Source organism: Martes martes, assembly GCF_963455335.1.
Source record: "Martes martes genome assembly, chromosome: 11".
Taxonomy (NCBI): Eukaryota; Metazoa; Chordata; class Mammalia; order Carnivora; family Mustelidae; genus Martes; species Martes martes.
This window is the reverse complement of record NC_137899.1, coordinates 57,882,085-57,909,302: the sequence shown is the minus strand read 5'-3', so window position 1 is coordinate 57,909,302 and position 27,218 is coordinate 57,882,085. Positions and strand designations below refer to the sequence as shown.

General features: G+C 43.4%; 1 protein-coding gene across 1 annotated transcript in view; it reads left to right on the top strand.

Moving 5' to 3' along the window:
• Positions 1-27,218, top strand: part of OSBPL3 (oxysterol binding protein like 3) — a 177,123-nt gene that overhangs the window by 93,794 nt on the left and 56,111 nt on the right. Inside the window, exons 3-10 of the mRNA XM_080818509.1 lie at positions 16,979-17,095; positions 17,256-17,309; positions 18,279-18,392; positions 21,433-21,600; positions 22,115-22,238; positions 23,962-24,065; positions 24,275-24,367; positions 25,402-25,558. Coding sequence (XP_080674635.1) covers positions 16,979-17,095; positions 17,256-17,309; positions 18,279-18,392; positions 21,433-21,600; positions 22,115-22,238; positions 23,962-24,065; positions 24,275-24,367; positions 25,402-25,558 — 931 coding nt within the window. The remainder of the gene's footprint in view (positions 1-16,978; positions 17,096-17,255; positions 17,310-18,278; positions 18,393-21,432; positions 21,601-22,114; positions 22,239-23,961; positions 24,066-24,274; positions 24,368-25,401; positions 25,559-27,218) is intronic.

The window sequence follows — 27,218 nt, the reverse complement described above, 5'->3', positions numbered from 1 at the left end:
CTCAAAATGCTTTTTGAGAAGAATGTAATAGGATATTTAATGTCTGGGCTGCATTTGCAATCTTCAATATCTGGCCTAATCTGTACCTAAAACAAGTGAAACGAGTTGGTGAATCCTCACCCCTTTCCTGTTCTGCCTGGCCTTGTGCTCTTACGGGTATAAGTGATTTTTCCTCTTCAGTGCTAGCACCTATCTGTTGGGAGCAGCTGCTTAGAGCCTTGTGTTGGGAAGGATTCTGCGGTTGAGTCTGACTGTCGTGGGGAAAGAACCCTATGTTTTCAGCTATAGCTTGCAGGCATAGGCAGGGTGAATGGCAGCACAAGTGTCGCATTTGTCACCCGTTAGTGATATTAGAGGGTTGAGATCAAGCCCTCTCTGCTAGAGCTTTATATTCTGCTATTGCGAGAACTTTAGGCAAGTGAAGTTTGCCTCAGTTTTTGATCCATGAAATGGAGACAAAACTCCCCTCCTACTTCCTCTCCAGGGTTGTTATGAGAAAAAATGGAATGTTTTTCTTGGCTAAAAGATGTTAAAACTCTTTGGAGGAAGATCCTCTGTCCATTTATGAAATTCTCACAATTACAGATCTGCTCCCTTTGAACTGAGGCCCGTTCCCGAGCCAGAAGGGAAATGGTCTTGTGTTAGGAACCCCGACAGTCTGCAGAAGAGATGAATCTCTTTGAAGAAAAGTGCCTTCGTCTGTAGGATGGGAACTTCTTCTCCCTGAGGAAATCCCCAGTTAAAGGAACCAGCTTCCCCAAGGAACAGGCGGTCAGCCCCTTCTGACTGTCTTACTCATACCCTATTTTTTGTAGTGTGCTCGGTCCGTGTTTGCTTTAGTGTCCCTCCCTGTTCCTGGCTTTGCTTCAGCTATCCCTCTATCTAGATCGAGTCATATGAAACTGTTCTTTCCTTTTGAATTTTGTGATTTTTCTGGAAAAGAATCTTCATTTATCACTCTAATTTTTTAAAAAGATTTTATTTATTTATTTGACAGACAGAGATCACAAGTAGGCAGAGAGGCAGGCAGAGAGAGAGAGGGGGAAGCAGGCTCCCTGCTGAGCAGGGAGCCTGATATGGGGCTCGATCCCAGGACCCTGAAATCACGACCTGAGCCGAAGGCAGAGGCTCAACCCACTGAGCCATCCAGGCACCCCATCACTGTAATATTGTTAAAGTAACTTATAAAAATAATATGTACTCCCTGCAGATCATTTCCAAGGGACGTGCAAGTCTGTGTTGAATTGCAACACTTTAATTCATTTACTTTTAATGAATGCTGCTGGTAGTTCCAATAAATTGAATCCTGGAAATGACCATTGGTTGTGGAGGTCACTGGTGCCATTGTCTAGTGGGAGAGGTAGGTGTGAAAGGCTCCTCATTCTCATAGGGAGAAGAGGAGCAGAGAAAGAGGGCACCCCAATTCTACCAGGCCCCAGACAGGATTGGAGATAGGCCTTCACATGTTCCATTTGGGAACCTTGAGCTTGACTAATGCCAAGCTAAACACTGCCCTTTTCTCTGCTCACGTGGATAACCCTCTTTTGATTGATTCATTGGTTGAAAGAGTGTGTACTTCTCAGAATCCTGAGTTTCTATTTACACATCTTCTTAGTCCTCACAGCACCTAGCACAGGACTTTGCACATGGCAGATGCAAATTATTGGACTAAGTTTACTGAATGCCAACAGCAAGTATCCATCAGCACTGCTTAGAATGTATGGCCAGGTGAGCATGGGGAGTGGGAGCTAAATGCCCACAAATTCCCGAGCTCCCTCATTTCAAGAGTGTATTGTGAGGATCTTCAAAAACGAACAAAGACCTCTCCATTGAGTTTCTTCTGGCAAATGATGACATTCCTAACCGCTTTCTATACCCATGGTCTCTGAACCAACACTCTGTTGGAAAGTATGGAACAGACGTAAAAGCGTCTTGTTGCAACTGACCTGTATTCACATGGGCTCTGCTTTTTTGCTAGCTGGCTGACCTTGCCATGTTACCTAAAACCTCTGAGTCTCAGTTCTTCAGCTGTGAAATTGGGATCATTGTGCTTGCTTTGGAGAACTAAGTGAAATAATAAATATGAAGAACCTAGGGTAGCACATGGCAGACATTAGGTAAGTGTGGATCAATGAATGAATAAGCATGCCATTGCTAGGTTGAGAGATAACTATTCAGAAAGCTCTGTGGATATATTAAGTAGGTTAAGGGATACCTAAGTGGGAGAAAGAATTGCTATTTCTGAACTTGTAAAATATGAGTAATTTCCTCTTGCCTTCCTTCCACTGCCCCCTTACATTTCTTTCCTAGAACTTTCAAAGTAACACATTTCAGAAACCAGACTGTGCTAGATAAAGATGAGTAAGTTTTGTCTTTATTGAAACAGTACAGTATGCCCAAGTTTTAATTCTTTAGGCAACATCTATTAAGAAGCTATCATTAAAAGACCCTGGGCAAGGATATATGAAGCTACCAAGGACAGGACAGCTGAATGGACCACTAAAGTTAAGAAATCGACACTGTGGGGTGCCTGGATGGCTCAGTCGTTAAGTGTCTGCCTTCAGCTCAGGCTCAGGTCATGATCCCAGGGTCGTGGGATCAGGTCCCGCATCGGGCTCCCTGCTCTGCGGGAAGCCTACTTCACCCTCTCCCACTGCCCCTGCTTGTGTTCCCTCTCTCACTGTGTTCTCTCGGCCAAATAAATAAAATCTTAAAAAAAAAAAAATTGACACTGTGAGGGAGACTGCTTTGTTAGGAGAGCACGCTTCCTTTCTTTCCTAATGTGTTGTTAGTATTTGCTGTATAATAAGTTAGGAATCAGGAAGTGAATCCTTTTAAAATAATTGGCAAGTGTTTTCACTCTTGATTGTAGGGGATTTGAAATGGAGAGAGAGAGCCCTTGCTAGGTAAGTCTCCATACAATTATGCAGTTTTCTCTGGTCACCCGCCTGGCCCTGGGCTAATCCGAGATGGTGTTTGAGCTCTCCCAGGGTCACCTGATGAGGGTTTATTTATACAGGCTATTAGATTATGTTGTACTTCCGGGAGCTCAGGCTGTCTGGGTTTGGTGCCAGAACCCATAAGACTTGAGGCTGAGTGGGAGAGAATATGCCACGGAGCGAAAACTGAATGAAGCTCTAGTGCTCCGGTGTTTATCGAACTTTCGCTAGTCCTCAGGTATTGAACATGCTTCGTCCTACTTATTTCTTTTATATAATCGTATCTTTAGAGATGCTGAGATTTAACATCTGCCTTTTTAAAGTATGAGCTGTATGAACACCACAAGGAAGACCAACCAGTCAAGGAGGAGAGACTTGAGAATGTCGTGATTGTATCAGTCATTATTCTGTGGTGGTCACAAAAGATGACGGGCAACGAGCATGAACTCCCTTGGGAGCTGGAGGGCCTGAGTTATAACCTCGGACTGTTTATAAACAGTTTGACCTTGCACAAGTTACTTAACTCTCTTTGCCTTGGTTTCTTGTAAGGCTGTGCAAATTACACGAAAGGCTGCAGGCAGTAGGTTCTGCGTTAAGTGTCGGATGCATAAACCATTGACCTTCAAGAAGCAGGAGTCCCAAGAGCCCTCACGCAACACCTCATGGTGACTGCTTCCCCACTTCCTCCTTTCAGCAGCCAGCTGGGTGGCACAGCAGTCACATGGCTGGGCTGCTTCTGTCTGGGCTGGTCTGAGAGGAAGTGTTAGTGAGGGACACCAGAAATTAACAAGTGTCTGTTAGCATTTTTATAGCTCATGTATCCTTTCATACTATCCCTTGGAATCTCAAAGTTTATTTTCTACACTTTAGAAAGAAAATATGCTTCAGAAGTATTAACTGACTTGTTCTGAGTCACACAGCTTATAAGCGGTAGGGGACCAGGCAAGCAGCTATTGGGAGAACACCGGATTTCAAATTTCGTTAGGTACTAGAAAGCTGCTTTAGACATTCATTCAAGTTCCATGTGCCTTAGGTACAAAAGATTGTTATTGAAACAAACCTCCATAGGCAAACACCTTTGTGAATGTAGGGATGAGAATAATGCAGAAATGGTCTTAGGATCCCTGAGGTCTCTCTGGAGCTGCTGTTGTGTTTTGTTTTTGTTTTTTGTTCCTGGTGGACCCAACAGAGCAAAATAATTAATTATATGTTTCTGTGTTAGTTTTCCAGATTCTCTCTTTCTGGCCCTTTTATTTATTCATATTGCTTATCTTTTGGTCATACCTAAGCAAGTCACACTGAAAAGAGGAAGGGCAAAGATACAAGGCTCAGTTCTCAATGTGTCCCCACTCTAAGTCTTGGAAAGAAAAAAGCAAACAAATGTTTGGTAGAAGAGGTGAAGGCTTCAGCTAAAATGACATATTTGAGTTGTCAGGGCGTCTTTGTTACTCTCCACGTCCACAAATGATAGATTGTCAGCTACATTCCACACTGTGAAAAACAGGAGAAACTGAGCTCCTGAAACACTTCTGGAAGTTGCTGGACTGTTTATGGTGTTGTGCAGTTGCAGGATGATGAGCACAGAAACTATATTCTGGTGGGATTTAGAAATACTACCTTGGGGGGGTGCCTGGGTGGCTCAGTCGGTTAAGTGTCTGCCTTCCACTCCGGTCATGATCTCAGGGTCCTGGGATCGAGTCCTGCATAGGGCTTCTTGCTAAGCAGGAAGCCTGCTTCTCTCTCTCTCCTTTTTCCCCCTCTCCCTGCTTGTGTTCTCTCTGCCTCTCTAACAAATAAATAGTATCTTTAAAAAAAGAAAAAAAGAAATACTACTATGATAGAGACTACACGTGGTGCACTAAGAATTCAATTTATTTATTTACAGTTGGTATCACCCATAGTGCAGTATATATGAAAGCAGAACAGTGTCCCCAAAGCTTTTCTTGAAAGCACAGCTTACTGGCTGTGCAGTTACTGGAATTTTCTCTAGAAGCTATACATGCAAATATAAACTGAACCGACTCAACAGTTCTTTCCTAGGGAGGGAGAGTCTAAATCAGCTTCAGTGATATGCTGATATTAAAATGCTGAAGGCCCAGAAATGACAGTATAAGAAGCAGGACGACGGCAAAACAGAAGCCTTCTCTAGAATAATCTGACAGTCTCCCTAAGTCCTCTACACGCTGGCCCTGCCATCAAGAGCAGCTGTGTCTCCTTTAACATCTGTACACAAGCCTGCCTCCCAACTAAAGTCACCTTCTGTCTGTCCCAGGTCAGAGCGGGCCCATCCCTGGTGCATCTCTGGCTTCCTGCTTCCTTTTGTCCAGTAGTAGGGGAATGGTGTCCTCACTTCCCAAATGTTACGTCCACAGCCTAATCCTTGGAACTTATTTGGAAAGAAGATCTTTACAGATAAAATTAATTTAAGGATCTTGAGATGAAGAGATCATCCTGGACTATCAGGTTCAGCCCTAAACTCAGTGACCGGTGTCCTGGTAAGAAGCACACAGGGGAGAATACAGACATGGATGTGAAGGCAGAGGCAGCGGTTGGAGCGATGTGGCTACAAACCAAGGATGCCAGTAGCCACTGGAAACTGGAGGAGAGGAGTCATGCTCTCAGTGGACTAAATGTTTCCGTTCCCCCCCCCCACCCATCCCTTTCATATGTTGGAGCCCTAACCCTCCTACTGGTATTTAGAGGCAGGCCTGCAGGAGGTAATTAAGTTTAGATGAGGTCTCGAGGGCTGGTGCCTTCAAGATGGGATTAGTACCCTTATAAGAAGGGGAAGGACACCAGCGCTCACTCTCACACACCAAAAGGCCATGGGAGCACAAGGCGGGAAGGCAGCTGTCTACACACCAGGAAGCAGAATCTCACCAGGAACCAAATCTAGCAGCACCTTGATCTTGGACTTCCCAGCCTCCACCAAGTCTGTGGTGTTCTGTTACAGCAACCTTAGCTGATACAAACACATTCTCCCCAAGAGCCTCCAGAGCCGCCGAGGTTCTGCTGAGCCACTGACCCCCATGTCCATATTCCTTTGAGTCCCAGCTCAAGGCTTCCTCCTGAGGTGGGTCTAGCTCATGGGATTGTGCTTGAGAACTCTGGTAGCACTTTCTTTTCAATCTCCCATTCAGCATTTTCAAGTCTTCAGCCTCGTATCTCTTTATTTTTAATATATGCTAACTTCTTGGAAGCCAGCCCTGGGTTTTCCGTCTTTCCATCTCCAGTATCTGGTGCTAAGCCTCAGACCTCTGGGTAGAGCCTTATTAAATGGAAGGTCAGTTACGAAGCAGACTCTAACTTCTGTAACACCTAGGTCATTCCTTCTTTGATTCGCCAGGCTCCCCAGGATGTTACCCAGTCACTGGGTTCTCGTTATGAGAACGTTATTCTTGTACAGACCGAGGAGGAAATCGCCGATGATTTGGATCAGAGACAGGAAGAGCCTATTCTGGTACCTACTCCTATGATTCTAAATTATATGTACATCAGTTAGCCAGAATGTGTCTCTACTTTGATTGCAATTTTCAATTAGCTCTGGAAAAAAAAAATAACCCAGTTTTGAGCACCCTTGCCAGAGAGAACACCATTATCAGCTAGCGCCATCCAGCAATGAAGAGGGTTTTCTTCAGGAGTTGTGTGCCCTGTAATTGGAGAGCAGATGTGTGATGTCTGCACACACAGAGTCTGCGGTTCTCTCCGGGCTCAGACACTGAAGGGCAGAGCTCTATGATATGCCAAAGACAGTATGATTTTTTTTATTAAAGATTTTATTTATTTGTCAAAGAGAGAGAGCACAAGTAGGAGAAGTGGCAGGCAGAGGGAGAAGCAGTCTCCCCACTGAGCAGGGAGTCCAGTGAGGGGTTTGATCCTAGGACCCCAGGATCATGACCTGAGCTGGAAGCGGATGCTTCACTGACTGAGCCACCCAGGCGTCCCTACAGTATGATTTTTTTTTTTTAATGAAAAGGTAGTAAAGATAAAATATTAAAATGGTGCTGGGAGGTATACAACAAAGAGTGCAAGAGAGTGTCCCCACTTTGTGCCTCTGATTGAGTTCCCTTCACAGAAGAGTCTGCATGAGAGAATTTCTCTGGCATCACATGCACCTGCCCCTGTGTGGGGAGTGAGCCCAGGGGCTCCTCCATGCCCCTGTGACAGTGAGGAAATTCTTAGAAAGAGGTAGTGGGAAGGGCACTAGGTCAGAGTCCTCAGAAGTCCTTCATTCATCTTCGTGGTCCTACACAAATTATTTCTTGTATCTTCCTCATCTCTCAACTGAAAGAGCCGGGTAGATGACTTCACATTCTCTTTCAAACTCTGAGGTTTAAAAGAACGACTCCATGACTCTGCAAGGGAAAGCTAATCATTCCTTCTGTACCCAGAAAGCTAAATAAACCTGGAAGAGACTCTTGAGTCCCTTGAGCGCAGAGTTGCCCTGTCCTCACTGGCTAACACACGCGCCTGTCAAGCGCGGGAACATGAGGCAGACTGATTGTGCTGTGGGGAGAGCAGTGCCCGGCAGTGAGGAGCCGGACTGGCAGGGCAGCACGTGGCCTTGGGTGGCCTCTAGTATCCTCGTGGGTGATCTTGTCCGAGTGGGCGTTGGGCAGAGAGGTTCTGTGTGCGGTCTGCAGACCACAAATGGGGCCCTCCACTTCACAGTGGGTGATGTTGGCCAGACTCTGTGCACCTTCATTACAGAATCATTGGAGACACACAGACCGTCAAGCAGTTGTAGCTGATGGGCTGCATGGCCCGAGCGCGGTGACGTTTGTAGGTTTGGTGTCTCCATCTTTAACAGTAGCTGCAGCTCTCAAGAGGCCCTGTTGCCAGAGCAGAGCGTCACAGAGAACAGAGCGCATGGAAGATGCTGTCTGCAGCCTGGAAGGGCTCGAGTACCAGTAGGGGGATTTTTAACAAAATAACCCACAAATCTATTCGAAGATCCTAAAAAAAGTACGGGTGTCATTACAGCCATAACTGCCGAGTGCTCAACAGGGTCGAAATCATCATTATATATACATTAAAGTTTATTTTTATTAATACTGCTTTAATTATAAACCCATCTGTGGTTAACACAACCGGAAAGCATTTTTCTCTTATTTGGATCTCAGGTGGAATTAGCAACAGAGCTGACACAGCCCTGGCCTCTTCCTCCTCCTTGTCAGTGTCTGCTGCCAGTGATCCTCCTTTTCTTTCCCTGACATCCCGTGCTCTCTCAAGGACTCACCCCTAAGACTGAGTGCATACTCTCCCATTCTCCAAGTAATTAGGGCACCAGTGTTTTGGTCTGTGACAATCCCAGGAATTAAGACTTGGTACATTTTGAGGACTAAGGCCTCTGGATGTTTGCCTCCCTGCCTAGGCATGGGTGGGGGAACTGTGTCTGGGTGGGAAGGGAGAGGAAAGATATGCCCATTGGCAGGTCATGACTCTAGTCCCCACGTAACCAGTCTGGGTGGGCTCTTCCCTGCTCAGCCTTCCTTTTTTCTTCAGTCTTTTCACTTAGATTCTTACATCAGGGATTTTATCTGAGGTTACTAGATAGAAGTTAATGCTATTGGTTTTTTTGTTTGCTTTTAGGAGACTTTATCAGCCAATATTTTATTTTATTTTTTATTTTTTTAAAGATTTTATTCATTTGAAAGGAAGAGAAGGAGAGCACAAGCAGGGTCGTAGGGGTGAAGAGAGAGAAGCAGGCCCACTGCTGGGCAGGAAGCCTGACACAGGGCTGATCCCAGGAACCCAGGATCATGACCCATGCCAAAGGCAGACGGTTAACCCACCGAAACACCCAGGCGCCCCAGAGATGCACTCTTTTAACAAGCTTTTACATTCACAATACAGTATTGTTAACTATTGGCTTAATGTTGTACAGGTGATTTCTAGAACTTATTCATCCTGCATAACAGAGACTTCAGGGCATTTTATATGATACAAATTTGTGAAATAAGATTTGGAAGGGATTTTTGTGGCTCATTTATCCCGAGCACCTTCCTGGTCTCGGAATCCCCTGCAGTCCGTCCCCTAGCCTCCGATGGAGCTCTCCAGTGACGAGGGAACTGGCTACTTTACAGAGCGGCCCATGGTGTTTTTGTTATTGTTCACAGTGCTAATTATTAAATAATCGGATGATTGGTCCTTCATCAGCGCTGGGATCCAGGGCCTTGTAATTCTTACCCATTAGTCCTGGTTTGGCTCTCAGAGCCTATCAAGTCAAACCCCAGTTCTTCAAGACAGCCTGGTCTCCTAGAGTGTGGCTGCTCTAAGTGGGCCTGTGGTCCAGCAGCAGCGGCTGCACCTGGGAAGGTGCCGAAGCTCAGACCTCACCCCAGAGCTGCTCTACTGACATCTGCGTTTTGACAAGATCTTCAGTAATGGGAATGTATGTTACAGATTGAGAAGCACTACATTAGATCACACACACCTTGCCCCCAACGGATTTGTTCTTTTTTTTTTTTTTTTTAAGATTTTATTTATTTATTTGACAGAGAGACAGCAAGAGTGGGAGCACAGCAGGGGTGGGAGGGGGAGAAGCAGGCTCCTCCCTGAGCAGGGAGCCTGATACGGGCCCATGACGCTGGGATCATGGCCTAAGCCAAAGGCAGAAGCTTAATTACTGAGCCACCTGGGAGCCCCTAATGTGTTCTTTCAATTGTTATTGTTATCAGGCCTGCTGGTGCTCAGAAATTTTAGTTGAGGAATAAACAATTGGACGAGAAGTAACAATTACAACTCTGTGATTGAATATAAGTACAGAATTGGTCTGGCATCATTTAAAGCTGTCCTTATAGTAACTGGAAATCTATTGACAAGTATTTGCCTTGGGTGCTCTTGGTGATAAGTATTGCGCCTGGGTGGCTCAGTTGGTTAAGCTTCTGGATCCTTTCAGGTCGTGATCTCAGTGTCCTGGGATCAAGCCCTACATTGGGCTCCATGCTCAGCAGGGGCTCTGCTTATCCCTCTGTGCCCCCCCCCCCATTTTGCTCTCTCTCTCTAATAAATAAAATCTTAAAAAAAAATCAGAAATGCTTTTAAAATCATTAAACTTGTTAAGTTATGCTCCATGTGATCTAATGCTGGGTATTGTTGCCTTGTGAATTTTAAAAATCTGAGAAACAGATTAAATAATCAGAACAACCCACTCCCCAGTCATGCCAGATAGGGAGAGGCAGCCACAAAACTTCTTCCCCAACACTCTTCAGCTGCAGGAAGAATGGAAGTTTCAAGTCACTTTCTATTTCTGACATCACCGCAAGGACAGCGCCGAGAATCCAGCATTTGAAAGTCGCAGAGACGTACACTGTGGAAACAGCTGTGCCGGGCGGGGGGGCCGGGGGGGGGCGCCTTCAACTCGTGCACTCAGCAATATGGAAATGAACTGTGCCAGCTCATGAGCACAGATAAATGCTTAGCTGCCTTTCCAACCACAAAGCAGCTTTCTATATTTGGCACTCTTTTGACATTCAGTAAAACAGACTGAATTTAATGCCGGACAACAGTGCCAGACTGTCTTCAGTTAAACTGCAGCGAAGACCTTAGGAAGCTGCTTTCCCCAGCCCCTGTCACATTTCTCTCTCCACCTGATACTCGTTGTGAGCTTTCAGCCTGACAGCCTCAGGACACAACATCAGCCCAGCCATGTCGGGCTAAGTCAGCAGGGCCTCGATCTTCCCCGGGGGCCCAAGGCCTCCCTGTCCTGTATCCTAGGACATTCAGCTCAAGGTGCGTGTTCTACTCCCTGGTCACCAGGTGTGTGGAACAGAAACAGCTCCTTTGGGACGCCTGGTCCATTGAGCCCAGAGAAGCCGACATCTTTGCTTTTTTCTGTCCTGAGTGCCAGTTCACCCCCGTTCCAGCACACCTGATTAAAATCCCTCATCCTGAGGACTCTGTTGGGCCCTTTTCATACCCCCTTGCTCCTCAGACTCGTTCATTCAGTGAGTATTTATTTCAGGCCCCATACGTCCCCAGTAGTGAGATTACGTCATAGAGGACCTTGTCCCTGGTCTCATGGAACCATGTTCTGGCTCAGAGAGAGACTCATTTGTGAGGTTTGTGGAGGTGCTGATGAGGGAGAGAATTTGTGCCCCAAGGAGAAGGTGTGGGGCAAATGAGAATTCGCAGGTTGAGAAGTAGATGGGGCAGACATTCCAAATATAAAAAAGCGAATAAGCCAAGAATTGGCAGTGTTAAAACACGCAGGCTGATTTCCTGCCCTCATTCAGTGGGACTGCAGTATAGGAAACATGGTAGCTCTGAGCAGGACCCCAGACCTTGCTTGTCTCTATCCATAGGGCAGTGTTCCCTAACTCCTTCAGACTGCTTCAGGATCTTGGCTACTGCTTGGCATTTACTCTGTTTCATCATCAGAATTTATATATTCAAATTATAGCAGAATATGTGTTATATTATAATACATAGCAGCATGAATAAAAATGGAGGTTCTGAAGTCAGGTGGCTTTACTATTTGGTGGCTTTATCGCGTTAAGGAAGTTATCTAATGCTCTCTTCCTCATTCCAAAAATTTCCAGAAGTTTCCACATTCCAACAATAAGGATACTAATCCAACCTCACAGGATAGTGCAAGGATTAAGTATCATAATGAAGTATAGTGTTTAGCACACGACCTGGCAGATAGTACATGCTTAATACATTTAGTTATTGTGTTTCATGTCTTTGTTCAACATATTTATTCATACCTACTGTGCCCTCTTAAGTAGTGAGCAAGGCAGAAAAGGTTCCTGCTTTCATGGGGCTAAAAACTGTTCTCCAATTATTTTATGTTATTATTGTTTATATTGTTGTTGTTCTAGTCGACCCCCTTGGGTAGTATTTCGTGGCCCTATCCTTTTGTGTTTTAAATGTCAGGCTATATAGAAGTATGGGTATGACTTAATACTTCCTTGTTAACCATCCATCTAGCACCATTTACTTGGTTTGAGAACTTAACCCATTTTCTTGGGTTGAAAGCCCAATAGAGACTTCTTTTATTTGAGATATATGTATAGTATATAGCATAAATATCACATATATAGCAAAAATTTAAAATATAAATATAGATCATTGCTGGGGTTCTAAGCAATGTAGGGTTCTCCCCTATAACTGTTTTGAGGAGAAAAGACCAAAGTCCTGGGATAAAAGTAGGGAAAAAATCATGAATAATGAAACACTAAGTCATTTGATAATAAATAATACTACTTTATAGTATTGATAATAATATTGATAATATCAATAATAATTATGGATAATAAATAATACTTTATTTACAGTAATATACAGTTGATGTGGGTTGGATAATTTAGGAAAATTTCAGAAACTGAACTAAAATTTTGAAGGATTTGCATGGGTAGAGAAGGTCAAGAGAAGATTCTGGAAGGCTTGAACAATATGAATAAACCACCAAAGTGGAAATGCAGACAAGTATTGCATTCTATTCATTTGTATATTGCATGGAGTATAGGGCATAATGGGGCCCCATCAATGATTATGGAAGTGGAGGCGAGTCTTGGGAAACGAGGTTGGATGAGAGCTTGGGTCAGGATAGTGGCTGGGAAACAGAGAGGAGGGGACAGAGAAGATAAACATTTTGAGGATGAAACCGACAGTACTTATTTATGAGAAAATTAAGTCCTCTCAGTTCCGAATGATTTCACTGCAGCATGAGGGCATAACATTTCTTCTCACAGAATTTGTGTCAGGTTCCGCAGTGGTTCTTAATCCCAGCAAAACAATATCCCTTTATTGTGACCAATATTTTAGTGACCCTTTACTCACATGAAATTCATTATTAATTCATAATGAATAATAATTTTGAAAATATCACCGTAATGCTTTGCTGTCACATAAAGGAAAACTCAGAGAAAGTGGTTAATATTAAAATATTTATTTTAAAATATAGAAGTCCACATATGATCATACCAGAAGATATAATGATGTGATCAGATATACCTATATGTAAATCATGACAGCTACCAATGCAGACCCATACGGGTGTGTTGTGCTAATAACTCAGATACCACAAGTGACACGGCCTTCAGTGACACGATTCTCCAGAATGGCGGGTGATGCTTGTTAAAGTCCCAAACAGAAGAAAATAGAGCCTCCCCTCAGTTACCTGGTAGTTGCAATACTAAGGATTCGAAGTGTCTAAAAACCTTGCAGAAATCCTTCGGTATAGATGTGAAACAGAGTCAAATTCTGTGCTCAAGAAATTATAAACAGGTTTCACCTACAAAAAAGTCCACTGGCACTTTGGAAAGTCTCGTGGGAAGTGGGACAACTTTTTCATTGTCTGAGATGAGGCCCTGTGGGACTTTGACCATCCCTGGATCCCATCCATTAGATCTGGGGAACCGAGACAACCGGAAGTACCCCCACCACTTGGCAGCCCTGGAGGGAGAGGACTGCCCCCACGGAGAACATTGGCTCTCAGGTTTCAGCCGGGTAACTCAGGGATGGTGACAGACAGGGAAGCTGGAAGGGGAGAATTTGGGTGGCAAGCCCAGAAAAGAAGCTGGCTGCAGAGCTTTCTTCCTTAGTAGAGCAGAGTCTCCACTTCCTTAAATATATCAAATCTGGCTTTTCCAACCTGGTGAGCGTCTTAAGTTCTGAGCCCAGGTAGAAAATAAAGTGAGGAAAAAAGACGATATTTTGTTTGGCATAAATGCAAACTGTTTCTGACTTATTTCCTTTAAATGCTAGCAAATGCAGTCTGATTCCCTGCCTTCCGCATTGGCTCATTGGCAGGAATGTATTAGGTCTCAAGAATTCAGGAGAGATCTAGTTCTAACATGAATCCTTGAAACATTTTTGAAATTTAATTCTTGTTTTTCTTTAAACTATAGATATGATCTCCTTCCATTTTTTTTTCAGTTTTGTAAAGTATGCAATTAACATCTAATCCCCATTGGCATTTGCATTCTGCACAATTGAATGTATTGAGCAGACATGCATGATTGTCTAGTATTATCACTGCATGTTGCCTTCTGCTTGGGTGTTTTAAACAAATGGAAAGGACTTGATCCCCTGAGAGTACTTCCCAAAAGATTTTGAGCCATTGATTTCCATTTAACAACGATAACAGGCACATATACCCTCTTTCGCAAATACGAATGTGCTGGATTTAACTTGTAAATAGTCATTTGGCCAAAGATATTGGGCACATTTCAAATGCATGCTGATTTATAATATTCCAAAGACATAAATCGGTTTGCAGTCTTATTCTAAGACCAAGTTTATTGATTAGCCAATCAGATGTATACTATTCAGGACAGCAGATTGAACATTGTGAGGAAATCAGAAGTGAACTAGACGCTTTACACCCTCAAGGAGTCTGTTGTCTAGGAGGAATGATAAAATCTTACATATGAAAGTAAGTGGTAAACCACTGGAAAGGTAAGATGGAGTGTGGATGAAGTCTAAGATGAAATAGTACTGTCCTTTGAAGAAGGCTTCCTGGAGGCGGTGGAATTTTTAAACTTGACCTTAAGAATTCATTAAAATTTTGGGAGGTAGGACATGTTAAATTTTAAGGAATGGCTTTCTAAGCTGAAATACATGTGAACAGAGGTCATGAGTGTGCGTGCATGTGTGTGTGGCTTCTCATTCCTTAATAATACACATTCTCCATGTATCGTCTGGGTGTGATTAAGTGACTTTGAATAATTGGTGATGTGATAAAGAAATCTCATTTGACGTTGCTGCCTTTCTGAAAAAGTCCTCCAATTTAAGAGCTAAATGTAAGTTTTGCTTTTTTCCATAGAAGAATTCCTTTTTGGGGTGCCTGGGTGGCTCAGTGGGTTAAAGCCTCTGCCTTCGGCTCAGGTCATGATCCCAGGATCCTGGGATCAAGCCCCGCATCGGGCTCTCTGCTCCGCAGGGAGCCTGCTTCCCTCCCTCTCTCTCTGCTTGCCTCTCTGCCTGCTTGTGATCTGTCTGTCAAATAAATAAATAAATAAATAAATAAAAAGAATTCCCTTTTACCACTCTAGCTCTTGGGATCCTACTACCATTTCAGAAGTGTGGAATGTGCCTTTAACTATATTCACGGTAAAGTGCAATCAGATAGAAGGCAGATCTGCCAGGATTGTCATAGAGTTCAGTTGCTAAAGTAGAGAGGTGTTCTCGATACCACGTGTTTCCCAGGTATTGAACTTGAGGACAACACAGAAACTGAGCCAGGGGACCCCAGACCCACCTGGTTCCATGCCCTTCCATTAGACTGTTTCCTGTGGCTTGAATCAAATTGCTTCTGCTCCCTGGTGCTGGTCCAGACTTACTACTGTCCATCTCCCAATTCCTCTGGCCTCTACCTGTAACCCTCACATGTAGTCTGGACATTTGACTAAGAGCACGTTAGTCAATATGAAATCTTGGCCAAAAGGACACGTTTGTCTCATGGAGAGATAGCTGCACCCCACGTTCATTGCAACTTTATTCACAGTAGCCAAGACAGTGAAACAACCTAAGTGTCCATCAGTGGATGCTGGATAAAGAAAATGTGATACACATACAAAGGGGAATATCATCCAGCCATAAAAAAGAAGGAAATCCTGTCTTTTGCAGCAACATGGATGGACACCGAGTGCATTAGGCTAAGTGAAATAAATCAGAGAAAAACAAATACCGTATGTTGTCATTTATATGTAGAATCTAAAAAAGCTGAACTCAAGGAAAGAGAGAGTAAAATGGTGTCTCCTGGGAGTGGACAGGGGTGGGAATGGTGAAATGCTAGTGAAATTGTACAAACGCCCAGCTCTAAGTTAAGTAAGTTCTGGGGGATCTAATGTACAGCACGGTGAGTATATGCCTTATTGTATTCTTGGAACGTGAAGAAAGTAGATCTTAAGTGTTATCACCACACAAAAAAAGGGGTAGTGAAGGGGGGAGGTGTAGAGAGGAGGGGTATCAAATCATCCCATTGTATACTTTAAACTTGTATATGTTATATGCCAATAATATCTCAAAAACATTGGAGGGGTGGGGAAGGACGTGTTTGTCAAAACTTAATTATGTGTTGGAAATGTTTCTCTCTGATCTGGATGGTAGTTACTGAGAGTATAGGTGTATAAATTCATCAGGTTGTACTTTTAAGATTTGTGCTTTTCGTGCATATTAATCCATTAGTAAGATAAAAATGCATTATCTTGGCCTCTAAAATGGATATTGCCAACTTTGGTCTATCTTAGGGCAGTTTTGCAACGATTTGTGCATTTTCAAACACTTAAAATAAGTTTTCAGAATTTTTAGTGTTTTTCTTTCGTATCCCTTTTAAATCCTTTTTCAGTCAATGAGTTGACGCTACCTAGTCAACAGAGGATTCATTGTAATAACAATGTAATAACATTGTACCTCTTCAAAATTACAAGCAGCTCAGTAGAGCAATAATTGCTTTCCGAACAAACGTTTTTGAAACAGAAGAAGGGCGTGGCAGACAACATTTCTGAAAAAAGATGAAAATACTTGTTTCAAAAGCACCTTTTTAATGCTTCAGGATTTCCAGTATTTAAATAGCTAGAATTTGAAACAATTACCTTGCAACTGACTCAATATTTTGACCAAGTTGTCATGTTTACCAGCTTGCATTCGGTCTCATACTTTTCAGCCAGTACTTAAGCCAATTTTCCTGTATTCCCACCTGATGGCTGTAGCCTTTGGTTAAAATTCAGACTGAAGTCTAGCGGTGTGCAAGCAGTAACTGTGTGATGATGTAAAAGGGAACAAAAATAGAACTTCCAGTAAAAGCTTTACCGTTAGCCGTGTTTCAGCACTAAAGAGAGAAAAACATTCCTTTCTAGGAGAGGGCTTTTGGGGAAAAAAAAAAAGTCAAATTTGATGCCATTAAATTCTAGCATTAAATTCATGAAGTCCAGGACCTGTATGAAAATTAAAGTTTAACTTCTTCCCCCCCAGCAAACCCAGCCAATCTCACCATCTCGGCTGGATTTACCAATAGGATGAAGTAGCTTCTAAGTGTTGTTGTTGGTTTTGAAGGCAGCCATTTAGCACGGACTGTTTTATTGGAACAGGACAGCTGGGAAGTGGTGGAAGGGCTGAGAGGAGAGATGAGTTACACCCAGGAGCCGGCCGTTCAGAAAGGATTTTTGCTGAAAAAGAGGAAATGGCCCTTGAAAGGTTGGCACAAGGTAAGACACTGGCCTTGGACTCATCTTTATTTGCACCCACTCAGTACACGGTTTGTAGGTGTGTATAGTGTATATTTAATTTGAAGTTGAACATTGGGACTAAGGGAAGGGTGCGTGTTTAAATGGGATGCCTTAGTGAATTACCCTTTCTTCCCTACAGAGATTTTTCTATCTGGACAAAGGAATTTTGAAATACGCCAAGAGCCAAACCGACGTAAGTCTTCTCAATCGAATATGCTATTAAAGAATTAAAGGGCTCATTGTTGTCAGCCCATGGATGAGATTGTACACATTGGGGGATTGCATTTCTCTGAACTGGAAACCATAGGGAGTAATAGTTCCTTCGCATGAACCAGAGGTGCCAGCTTCGCACTGTCCCAGCCCTGGGTTCTGGGTGGGCTCAGTTTGCCCACCAAGTCAAGGTGGAGGGCTCCTCTCAACACCCCAGTGGGCATCCAGGGGTCTGTTCAGGTCTTAGGGTTGGGTTGAGGGGTCCTCTGGGTGGGAAAAGACATTTTCTCAGCAAGGTAACAGGAATAAAACAGGACAGATATCACTCCCACAGTTACAATGACCGAGGGGTTTCGTGGAGAAGGCCCTTGATGAAGGGGATAGGAAGTTCCCTGTTGCGTTACATGAGAGACACAGCCCACAAGGGCTGGAATGACTGTTCGTCCTGCCCCTTGTACGGGTCCTCCTCTTCCCTGGCACATCCCTCATCCCTTCTTGCTTCCCTTGCCTCCTAGAGTTCATGTCCTCGGGTTGCCTGTAGAAAACCTGACATAAGGCCTGACCCACGGTGGCTTGTCTTAGCTTCCTGCCCTTGCTCCCATTTTTAAATCACTTCCAGATGAATTTAGAGACTGGGAACTAATTCTGTGGAGGTCAGTTCAGGTAACAGGTGAATTCATCGCCGTGGGAGTCTGTCCATGGGCTTCTTCTCTCCCTTCCTTACTCACTGGCTGTGCGGAGAAAGCACTTGTTACTTAAACCCCCGTAGACTAAAACAGGTAGTGCATGGACAACATTTAATTCAGTACCGGTTCACACTAAGTGCTTGGTAAGTCATCATTATTACATTTGTATTTGTGGATGTGAAGGGGAGGCTAGAGGAGCGTCAGGGATGTGACTACTGTTTTTAACACCCTGCACCTCAAGTGGCCCTCTTCTCACGCCTCTGCAGATCGAGAGAGAGAAGCTGCACGGCTGCATTGATGTTGGGCTCTCGGTGATGTCCGTAAAAAAGTCATCAAAATGCATAGATCTGGATACCGAGGAGCACATCTACCATCTGAAGGTGAGGCTGCTTCCCTGGCACGATCTTCTGTCCCACGGTTTCTTTCAGTTGCAAAGGGATTGTAGTTACAGTGCTATCTGGTAATGCGCTTTGTTTATTTCAAAAGATCCAACCAATGTGTAGACGATCTTCATTATGAAAGTTATTTCTAACAGACGCTATTGATATTTGGATGGACCGTCTCACAGGCTGCCAGTTTAGCATCCTCGTCGCCCACCCCGTAGGGACCACACCCCACACATACCATGATTATGACAACAGTCAATAATTACTAAAATCTTCATGTTTCCAAATAACCCCTCCTTCCCCCAGACTGTAGCACCTTTAGTGAAGAACCAGGTACCATGGGTTAAAGTTGGTTCCCTGAAACACAATATTTAGTCTTACCACTTTAGCTAATTTTGCAGGGATTCCATTAAAATTCTCATAGTACAGTGAATGTCAGGAACTTTTCTCCTGAAGTATGGGCCTCCAATTAGTACCTCTGAAAGTGGCTCACTCGTCTCTTCTGCCCTCTCCCCTGCCAGGTGGTAGGGTCCAGAGGTCCAGATCTGGTTCAGATCTTGACCTGGCTACTTACAGGCTACTGGCCTTTGGCAAATTTTTTAATCCTGAAAGTCTCCGTTTTCTCACCACCCTTCCCCAGAATGGGAATTATTATAGTGCCCATGTTGTAGTGCTGCATGGAGGAAACTTGGCATGATGCCCAGCCTGCTGTAAGCTCAAGAACTTTAGTTTTTGTGTATGATTATTAGATGGGACCTGAACGTGAGGAGATAATTGAGAGGATTTTAAAACTCTTTTCTTACTTGGAGCAAATTACTTGGAATAGTGAGCGTGGGGGCTGGGGGTTGGGAAAATGAGCGTGAGATGGTGAGCTCCACGTCTTAGGATGCCCCTGCTCTCCTCATAGGACCTGTGTGGTGCTTACACAAGTATATGCCTAATACATACCTGTGGTCCGTCGTGCTGCTGCCTAGCGTAAGGCCTGAGCAAAGCAGGGATTCTCACCCTCGGCGCTACTGACGTAGTGGGCTGGAGAATTCTTGGCTGTGGGGTCTGTCCTGTGCATTAGAGGGTGTTGAGGGATATCCCTGGCCTCTCCCCACTAGATGTTGGTAACAAACCCCTTTAAGTTATAACAGCCAAAAAAACATCTCCCATTGCCAAATGTCCCTTGGTTGAGAATAACTAAAAAAAAAAAAAGAAAAGAAAAGATAAAACAACCCACCCTCCCACCCCCTGTCTCAAAGGTTGATTAGTCTCCTCTAGAAGAGTGTCACTTGTGTCTCCATGTACTTCCAATGACTCCTAGTTAGTTCTGTCTTGACATGGTCAGGTTCATCCACTATTCCACATAATAGAATAAAAGTAATTATTTATTCCTAGGTTTGGAAGAACCCGAGTGCTTAAAATAACATTGTGTGCTAATATCGTGACAAACAGTTTAATATTTCTCTGTGTTGATTTACTCTAAGTTCTGTTCGTGTTTCTTGTTCATTTAATTGGAAGTGAGCTGTGAGTATTCATGTAGGTGCGAGTGGTTGTCTGAGGGTCCTCGTTAGTGGCCTCAGAGTCAGGCAGCTTTTAAGTGGCGGCCGCCCAATCCCATCCTCTTATTTTCTAGATGAGGAATCTGGGCAGCCAAAGGGTTAAGTGGCCATCCGCCCACGGTCCTATATCTGCTGGTGGGGTTGGAACAGAATGCTGGACAGTTATTTAATAAAGTGCTTTGATTCTTCTACCTCACTTAACCAATAAAAAAAAAAATGAGTGAAGACGAATGTTCCGGGCTCCGATTTTTAAGGGCCTCTGAGAGCAGATCTGTGCAAAGGGTGGTGTCAGATTTCTGTGAAGTTCCTGACATAAGCATGTCTGGGAAGTGAAATACATTTCAAGGACATAATTTAGGGAGAATAAATAGATGTCCATCAGTTGGTGTTGCTTTTTCCTGTAAACGATATATTCAGTAGCACCTGGTGGGGGGCGGGTTTAGGTCCTTCATGTCCTTCTAACCAACACAACATACCTAAGAGCTGACCTAACGTTTCCTAAATGAGTGAGTGATGGCTACAGACGTTCTTGCTCTCAGCAGTGATGGTAGGAAAGATTTGAACAGATTGACCTGGAGTTTGCTTCTTGGAAGATAATCTACCGTGCATCCTGTTGGGTGATTTTAAGTTGCCACTTCACGAGACTCTGTTCCAGTATATAGGTATCTATGGTTTTCCACTTTGAAAATGTTAGTACACCCTCGTACACACAAAACATGGACTGTGAAGAAAGAGCTAGTGCGTAGGTGCTTGTTACATTCTTTCTAGTACTTTTATGAACATTCGAATTACTTTATAATAAAAGTTGCTAGTTATAAACATTATTCTTCGTGCAAAGAAGACACAGATACTCATTTATGGAGAGAGTAGCTAACTGTTTGTGTAGGTGTGTTTGAAAAACCTTGGAAATCTCCAATAATAGTTTTTCACATTTTTTTTTCCTATTTCCAAGTACAGGAAATGTGTTTTAAAAAAAACCTTCACATTCCTCACCAATGTGTTCTTTGTCAGAGAAGATTAACAAGGTTAATCTTTGGGAAGAATTTACGAATTCGTTCCAGTTCAGAGAAGATTGATCTGAAAAGTCTGAATTATAAAAGAGTTTAAAAAGAAACATGGTGCTAATATTTTCAGTAAGAATGGAAGTGGGGACGAGTGAATTTGGGAATATTTTGAGACAGATCAACATGAATTCCAGTATATTTGTTGTTTAATATAAGTGGTAATGTTTTGCTTTCTTAATAATAGCATGATAATTGGACCCTTTCATTGAGAACCTAAGTGAAGCTTATGAAGACCATTTTTATTCTCCATTTCCTCCTCAAACGTATTCCTATAATTCCACATAAATTTAAACTAAAACAATAAACTCATATTTCTACATTTCTACACAGGCCAACATGTAAAGAGAGGGCATCTCAATTTAATGAAGAAATTGTTCCTTTCAGTGAGTGACACTCTTGTTTCCTTCTTTTTAATCAATTTAGGTCAAGTCAGAAGAAATCTTTGATGAGTGGGTATCCAAACTCCGCCACCACAGAATGTATCGTCAGAATGAAATTGCCATGTTTCCACATGAGGTTAATCATTATTTCCCAGGATCCACTGTCACAGACTCAGCATCTGGGGTCTTGGACTCCATATCAAGTAGGAAGGTAAGAGTTTTCCAATAATGAATCTAGAAGAAGGTGGTGGCTTTGTGCAAAGGAGTCCCCACTGGGGACTCTGTCTGAGGAGGAGGGGCTTGTGGGAAAGGATCTCTTTGCCCAGCTGCTCAGAACTAGGGCCAGAGGAGCATCTGTTGTCACTGTGACAGTAACTGAGAAAACACACGGGGGAATTTAATGGTGTCTCCAGCTCTCCCTTGACCATTCTGACTTGGGTTTTCTTCTCTGCTTGTAAAATGAAGTATGCATGTTAATAGCTATATAGGATTATGAAATTTCTCAACATTTATATTATGATTTTGGTATGATTATCATTTGACCAAAGAAGAAATTCAGGACTGAGCTTGGGGGTCTCTACTGGAGTGCTTTCTTAGAAGCTTCTTTCCCATTATAAGCCAATGGCTTCTGTTAGCGACCAGCTCACTCTGTTGTCCTTTATCCTAACGTGTCCCCACGGCGCTCTGTTTTCATTTATAATGTGCTTTTGTCATCTGTGGAACAGCGTAGCAGTATATCAAAGCAGAACTCGATTCAAACCGGAAGCAATTTATCATTTTCTTGTGCTGGTGAGACGCGAGTTCCATTATGGTTACAGTCTTCAGAGGACATGGAAAAATGCTCCAAAGGTAAAGTGACTTGAAACCTCTGCTTCTTTCTGTCATGGCTCTCAGATGGCGCTCGTTGAGTATTTACACCTTGGGTGAATTTTCCTGTCACTGGTCTACATTTCCTCTCAGAGCTCGCTTACTGAGTTTGCATGGGTGATGACCAAAAGACACTCTCCCTGCACAGCTTCCCGTCTTCACCTGGCTGTGCGTGCAGACAGGTTTCCTTTCATATTCTTTAAGTACCCACGTCTGATTTCCATGAGGACCTACTATATCACTGTCTCCATGGGTAGGCTCTGTGCAGCTCTCTGGTTGTTGTCGTTGTTATTGTTCTTAAGTACCAAAACTGACTCCTGTATACATCCAAGACTGGGAGTCATGGCTCACAGTGAGTGGGCGAACCAAATGGAGATCCCCACGAATAGGAGTTCTCTCCCCTAGTTGCACACTAGAATCACCAAAAGAGCATTTGAAAGGCAAGAGTACCCATTCTCCAGAAGAATCTCTTTAATTTGGTCTGCACTTGGGCCCTGGCATCACTGATTTTCTGCAGTTTCCCAAATGACTCTGATAAGGAGTCAGGATTGAGAACTCTTCCATAAGGAAGCTCAGTGTTCTCAACCCTAATTAGCTAAGAACCACACAGGGAACTAAAAAACAAAACAAGTCACCAGTGGGATTGGGGATGTTCTGATTTAATTATCTCCAGATGGGAGTCGGACATATGGAATTTAAAGAATTTCCCTAGTGGATTTTAAAGCAGAGCCATGATTGAGAGCCATGCTAAGAGAAAGATGGCAGGTCTTGAAAAGTGCATTTTCTCCATTGAATGCAGATACTATCACACGTTTGGCCGTATAAGATTTGCCCTCCCAGTAAACGTCATGCGGGAGCTTCACTGAGTAACATTTTTGGCACAGGTAGTCCTTGAAGTGCCATCTCTGGACCAGCAGAATGGGCCTGGCCTGCAAACTTATTTGAAAAGTGAATTCTCAGACCGAATCAGAAACTGTGGGCGAATCTCAAGGATCTGTGGTTTAATCAGTTTTCCAGTAGATTCTGATGAGGCCAAAGTTTGAGAGCCATTGGGTCTTGATTTCTCAGTGGAAACAGCCACCATCATCCAGAAAATAGCAAATTAAGAACTGTCTTTTGAGTTAGGGACCAAGGAACTGGCATGAGAACTCTTAGGTCCTCTCGGGTCAATGTGCAGATGATCACCACTATCTCATGTGGGTCCCTGGTCGACAGGTGTCCTTGGAGACCAGTGCAACCTTCATCTTTGTTTCATTCATTTACATGTCTGGAGTCCTCAGAAGCGGAGAATGACACCCTGTTATTGCAATATTAGAAATAATGATGCTAATGATGGGAGCTGATTTACTTACTGCTGACAGGGTACCAGCACTCCAAAAGCATGCTGACCTATGTCAGCTCACAATTATCCTATGAAGGCAGGTGTATAATTCTCTCCCTTTCCCAGATGAGGACACTGAGGCACAGATATGATGTAATTCATCCAAGATTCAGAGTTCAGGAAGTGTTCAAACCAAGGCCATCTTGTTCTCTAAATCCATGCCCCTCACCATGGCAGTGCACTGCCTCTTCTGTAAAAAAGGAAGTAAGAGATCATCTCCGTACAGATGTAGAGAGAAATTTAAAAAGTAGCTGGCATGAGCATAGGTCAACCTGGGTGCCAAGATGAGGGCTTATGAATCTTCCTTTTGCTTTTGTCCCACAGACCTGGCCCACTGTCATGCCTACCTGGTAGAAATGAGCCAGCTCCTGCAGAGTATGGACGTCCTGCACCGGACATATTCGGCGCCTGCCATCAACGCCATCCAGGTCAGCCAGATCCCTCTGCTGTTTGCACTGTGGTGTTTTTCTGCTTCTCTCTCTCCTCCCCAGCCTCGTGCTAGCAGTGGGACGTTGTCCGGTCTTGGTTGCTTCCGCCACATTCCAGGGGATGGAGGTGGTCACTTTGCTGTGCACTTTTCCCTCCTTGGCCTGGGAGGCCTTACTTTCTGTGCTCTCTCTCCTGTTTTGAAACAAAGGGTACAGCTTTTGAAAGTCCCAAAAAGGAAAAAAGATCTCACAGGAGGTGGCGGTCCAGAGCTATTGGCAAAGATACTACAGGAACACTGCAGGTAACCATTGCTTCCCCTGCTCTCCGGGCCACATGCTGGGGGCTGCGGGGACTCCGATGGGATTTTCTGCAGTCATGCTCGCTAATAGCCTGTGCAGAGAGAAATTCAATCACTTCGATTTTCTGGTTGCTCCAATAAGCATGTAATGGAATTGGGTAAGAGGAAATGGCATGAGGACGGAAGGAGTTAGGCCATTTCTTGGACTCTGGTTTCCCCTTCTTTAATGCCAAGCCCACCTGCCCTCTTCCCTGCTTGCGTGTGTGCTCTGACCCACCTCTTCTGTGGCCAGTCAGTGGATTCATCATCCCTCTGAGCCCACTGGAGTCTCTGGAATTGGGACATTGTGCAGACTCTCTTTTGCCTCCGTGTCCAACCTCCCAGACCCCCATCAGAGTTTCACTGTGTTACACTAGCTGCCAATTTCCTGAGTTCACAGCTAAGCCAGAGGCTAAGATTTGCATCTCGGCCATTGCATATTAAATGGGGACATTGTTAAGGTCACATAAATCAGAGACTTAATGAATAAGTCATCGGCTATACTCTTGTATGTTCTTTGGTTCAAAGCACTTTATGGGTTAAATGTAAGGACTTTCAAAGTGAAGAGTGATTTGTGTACAAACATGTGAGAAGTTAGCTTTTTGGAAGCACCAGATGCAAATTAAGGAAACATTCTAACACCTAGCCACTGTTCACAACCTAGGTACTGGATGGTTATTGCCAGGAGGAAGGAATTGAGTAGAAACGAGAAAGAGTGTGGCAGCTATAGCTGTCATTTCCAACCTAGAGCTTTAATGCTTCGATCATTTGCAAAAGAATATGGGTGATTTCTCACCCATTTTTATTTTGCAAGAAGCCAGAGCAAGTTGCTGGAGAAAGTGCTCTCCTGGGTTTTCATTCATTTTGTTTTAAGTTATCACTGGGTAGAAAGATGTACCTATAAAATGTTCTTCTACAAAATTCTAATTTTAGTAAAAAGTAAATATTCTAAGCATCTTGCATCTGAGAAGGAATGTCTCCCTTTGGTGTCACTTCAGGTCCCCAAACCTTTCTCTGGCCCAGTAAGACTGCATTCCTCCAATCCTAATTTGTCAACATTAGATTTTGGAGAAGAGAAAAATTACTCTGATGGCTCTGAAACCTCGTCAGAGTTTTCTAAAATGCAAGAAGACCTGTGTCATATTGCCCATAAAGGTAAATGAGTTTTCTTTCTTCCTGATGTGTTTGATGAAAATGTCAATGGGTATGGGATGTCCTTGGAGAGGGGATCTTAGTTGGTTCATCTTCTGCTCTAGTAGGATTTGGGGCAATCTAATCTTTATTTTATTTCCCTGCACTAGGGAGTGTATTGACAAGAAGTTTCTTCTTTAAGCCCTTAGGGGAGAGAGTGAGAGCATTAGGTATTCTTTAACTCACATGCTGCTGGTGGTGGTGTGAATTGGTGCTTTTCTGGAGAGCGATATGACATTATGTTTCAAGTTAAAAAAAAAAAAAATCTGCCTATCCAGCAATTCCACTTTGAAGAATTCATTCACAGAAATTACTTTAGAATTTATCCAAATAAAGAGATCTCTTATAGCATTGCTTATCGTATCAAAAATTAGACATAGATGTTCAACATCATTAGCCATTAGGAAACTGCCAGTTAAAGCCGGGATGAGATATTACCATACCCCTATTTTAGCTCCAAAAAGATGCAAATGCTGGTGAGGACATGGAGAAACTGGGTCTCTCACCTGTTGCTGGTGGCAGTGCAGGATGATACAGCCTCTCTGAACAGTGGTTTGGCAGCTTTATATAAAACTAAACATCACTTACCGTATAACTCAACATTCACATTCCTGGCCATTTTTCCCAGAGAAATGTAAACTGAAGTCCACACAAAAACTTACACGTACATGTTCAGAGCAGCTTTATTTGTATTTGTTTGTATTAGCCGAAGATCGGAACAACCCAAATGTCCTTCAACAGGTGCACGGTTACGTAAACTATAGGACGTCGGTACAGTGGATACAGCTCAACAGCGAAAAGGACCAAATAATGATGTGTATGCATGGCTGCCTGGGGGGATCTCGAGGACATTATGATGAGGGAAAATAGCCAGTTTCTAAAGGTTGTGTAGTGTATGTTTCCATGTATTAACACTTTTGAAGTGATAAGATGATAGGAATAGAGATTAGTGGTTGCCAGGGCTCAGGGAAAGAGGGTAATATGGTTGTGATCATGAAGGGGTAGCAAGAGGGATCTTGATGGTAATGGAAGGTTCTGTATCCTGATTGTGCTGGTGGTTCCATAAATCTACACATGTGATAACATTGCATTGATGTGTATTTACACACATAGACACAATGAGAGCACATAAAACTGATGACATCTGCCCGTGAGCTATAGATGCAGCCAAGGTCAGTTTTCAGGTGTGGATACTGTAGTTCTGTAAGATGTCACCACAGTGAGAAACGGGCTATAGGGTACCCAGGACCTCTCTGTACTGTTTTTGCAACTTCCTGTGAATCTATAATGATTTCAGAATAGAAAGTTGTTTTTTTTTAATGGAAATAACCTAAATGCCCAACAATAGGGAAATTGGATTTTTTAATGCAATATAATTATGTGATAGAAGAGTCAACAGCACAGGAATAAACATATTGAGCACACAGCTCTGAGGTCGGGTATTCACTAAGTACTTTACATGCACTGTTCCATTCACTCCAGCAGCAGCATGTGGAGCAGACAGTATTGTAATCTTCATTGCACAGATAAGAAAGCTGTGGCTCGAAGAAGCTGAAGAGCTTCCTGAGTAAGAAAGTGGTAGGAAGTGACCCACCGAGACTTGAATCCAGCCCTCCTGGCCCAG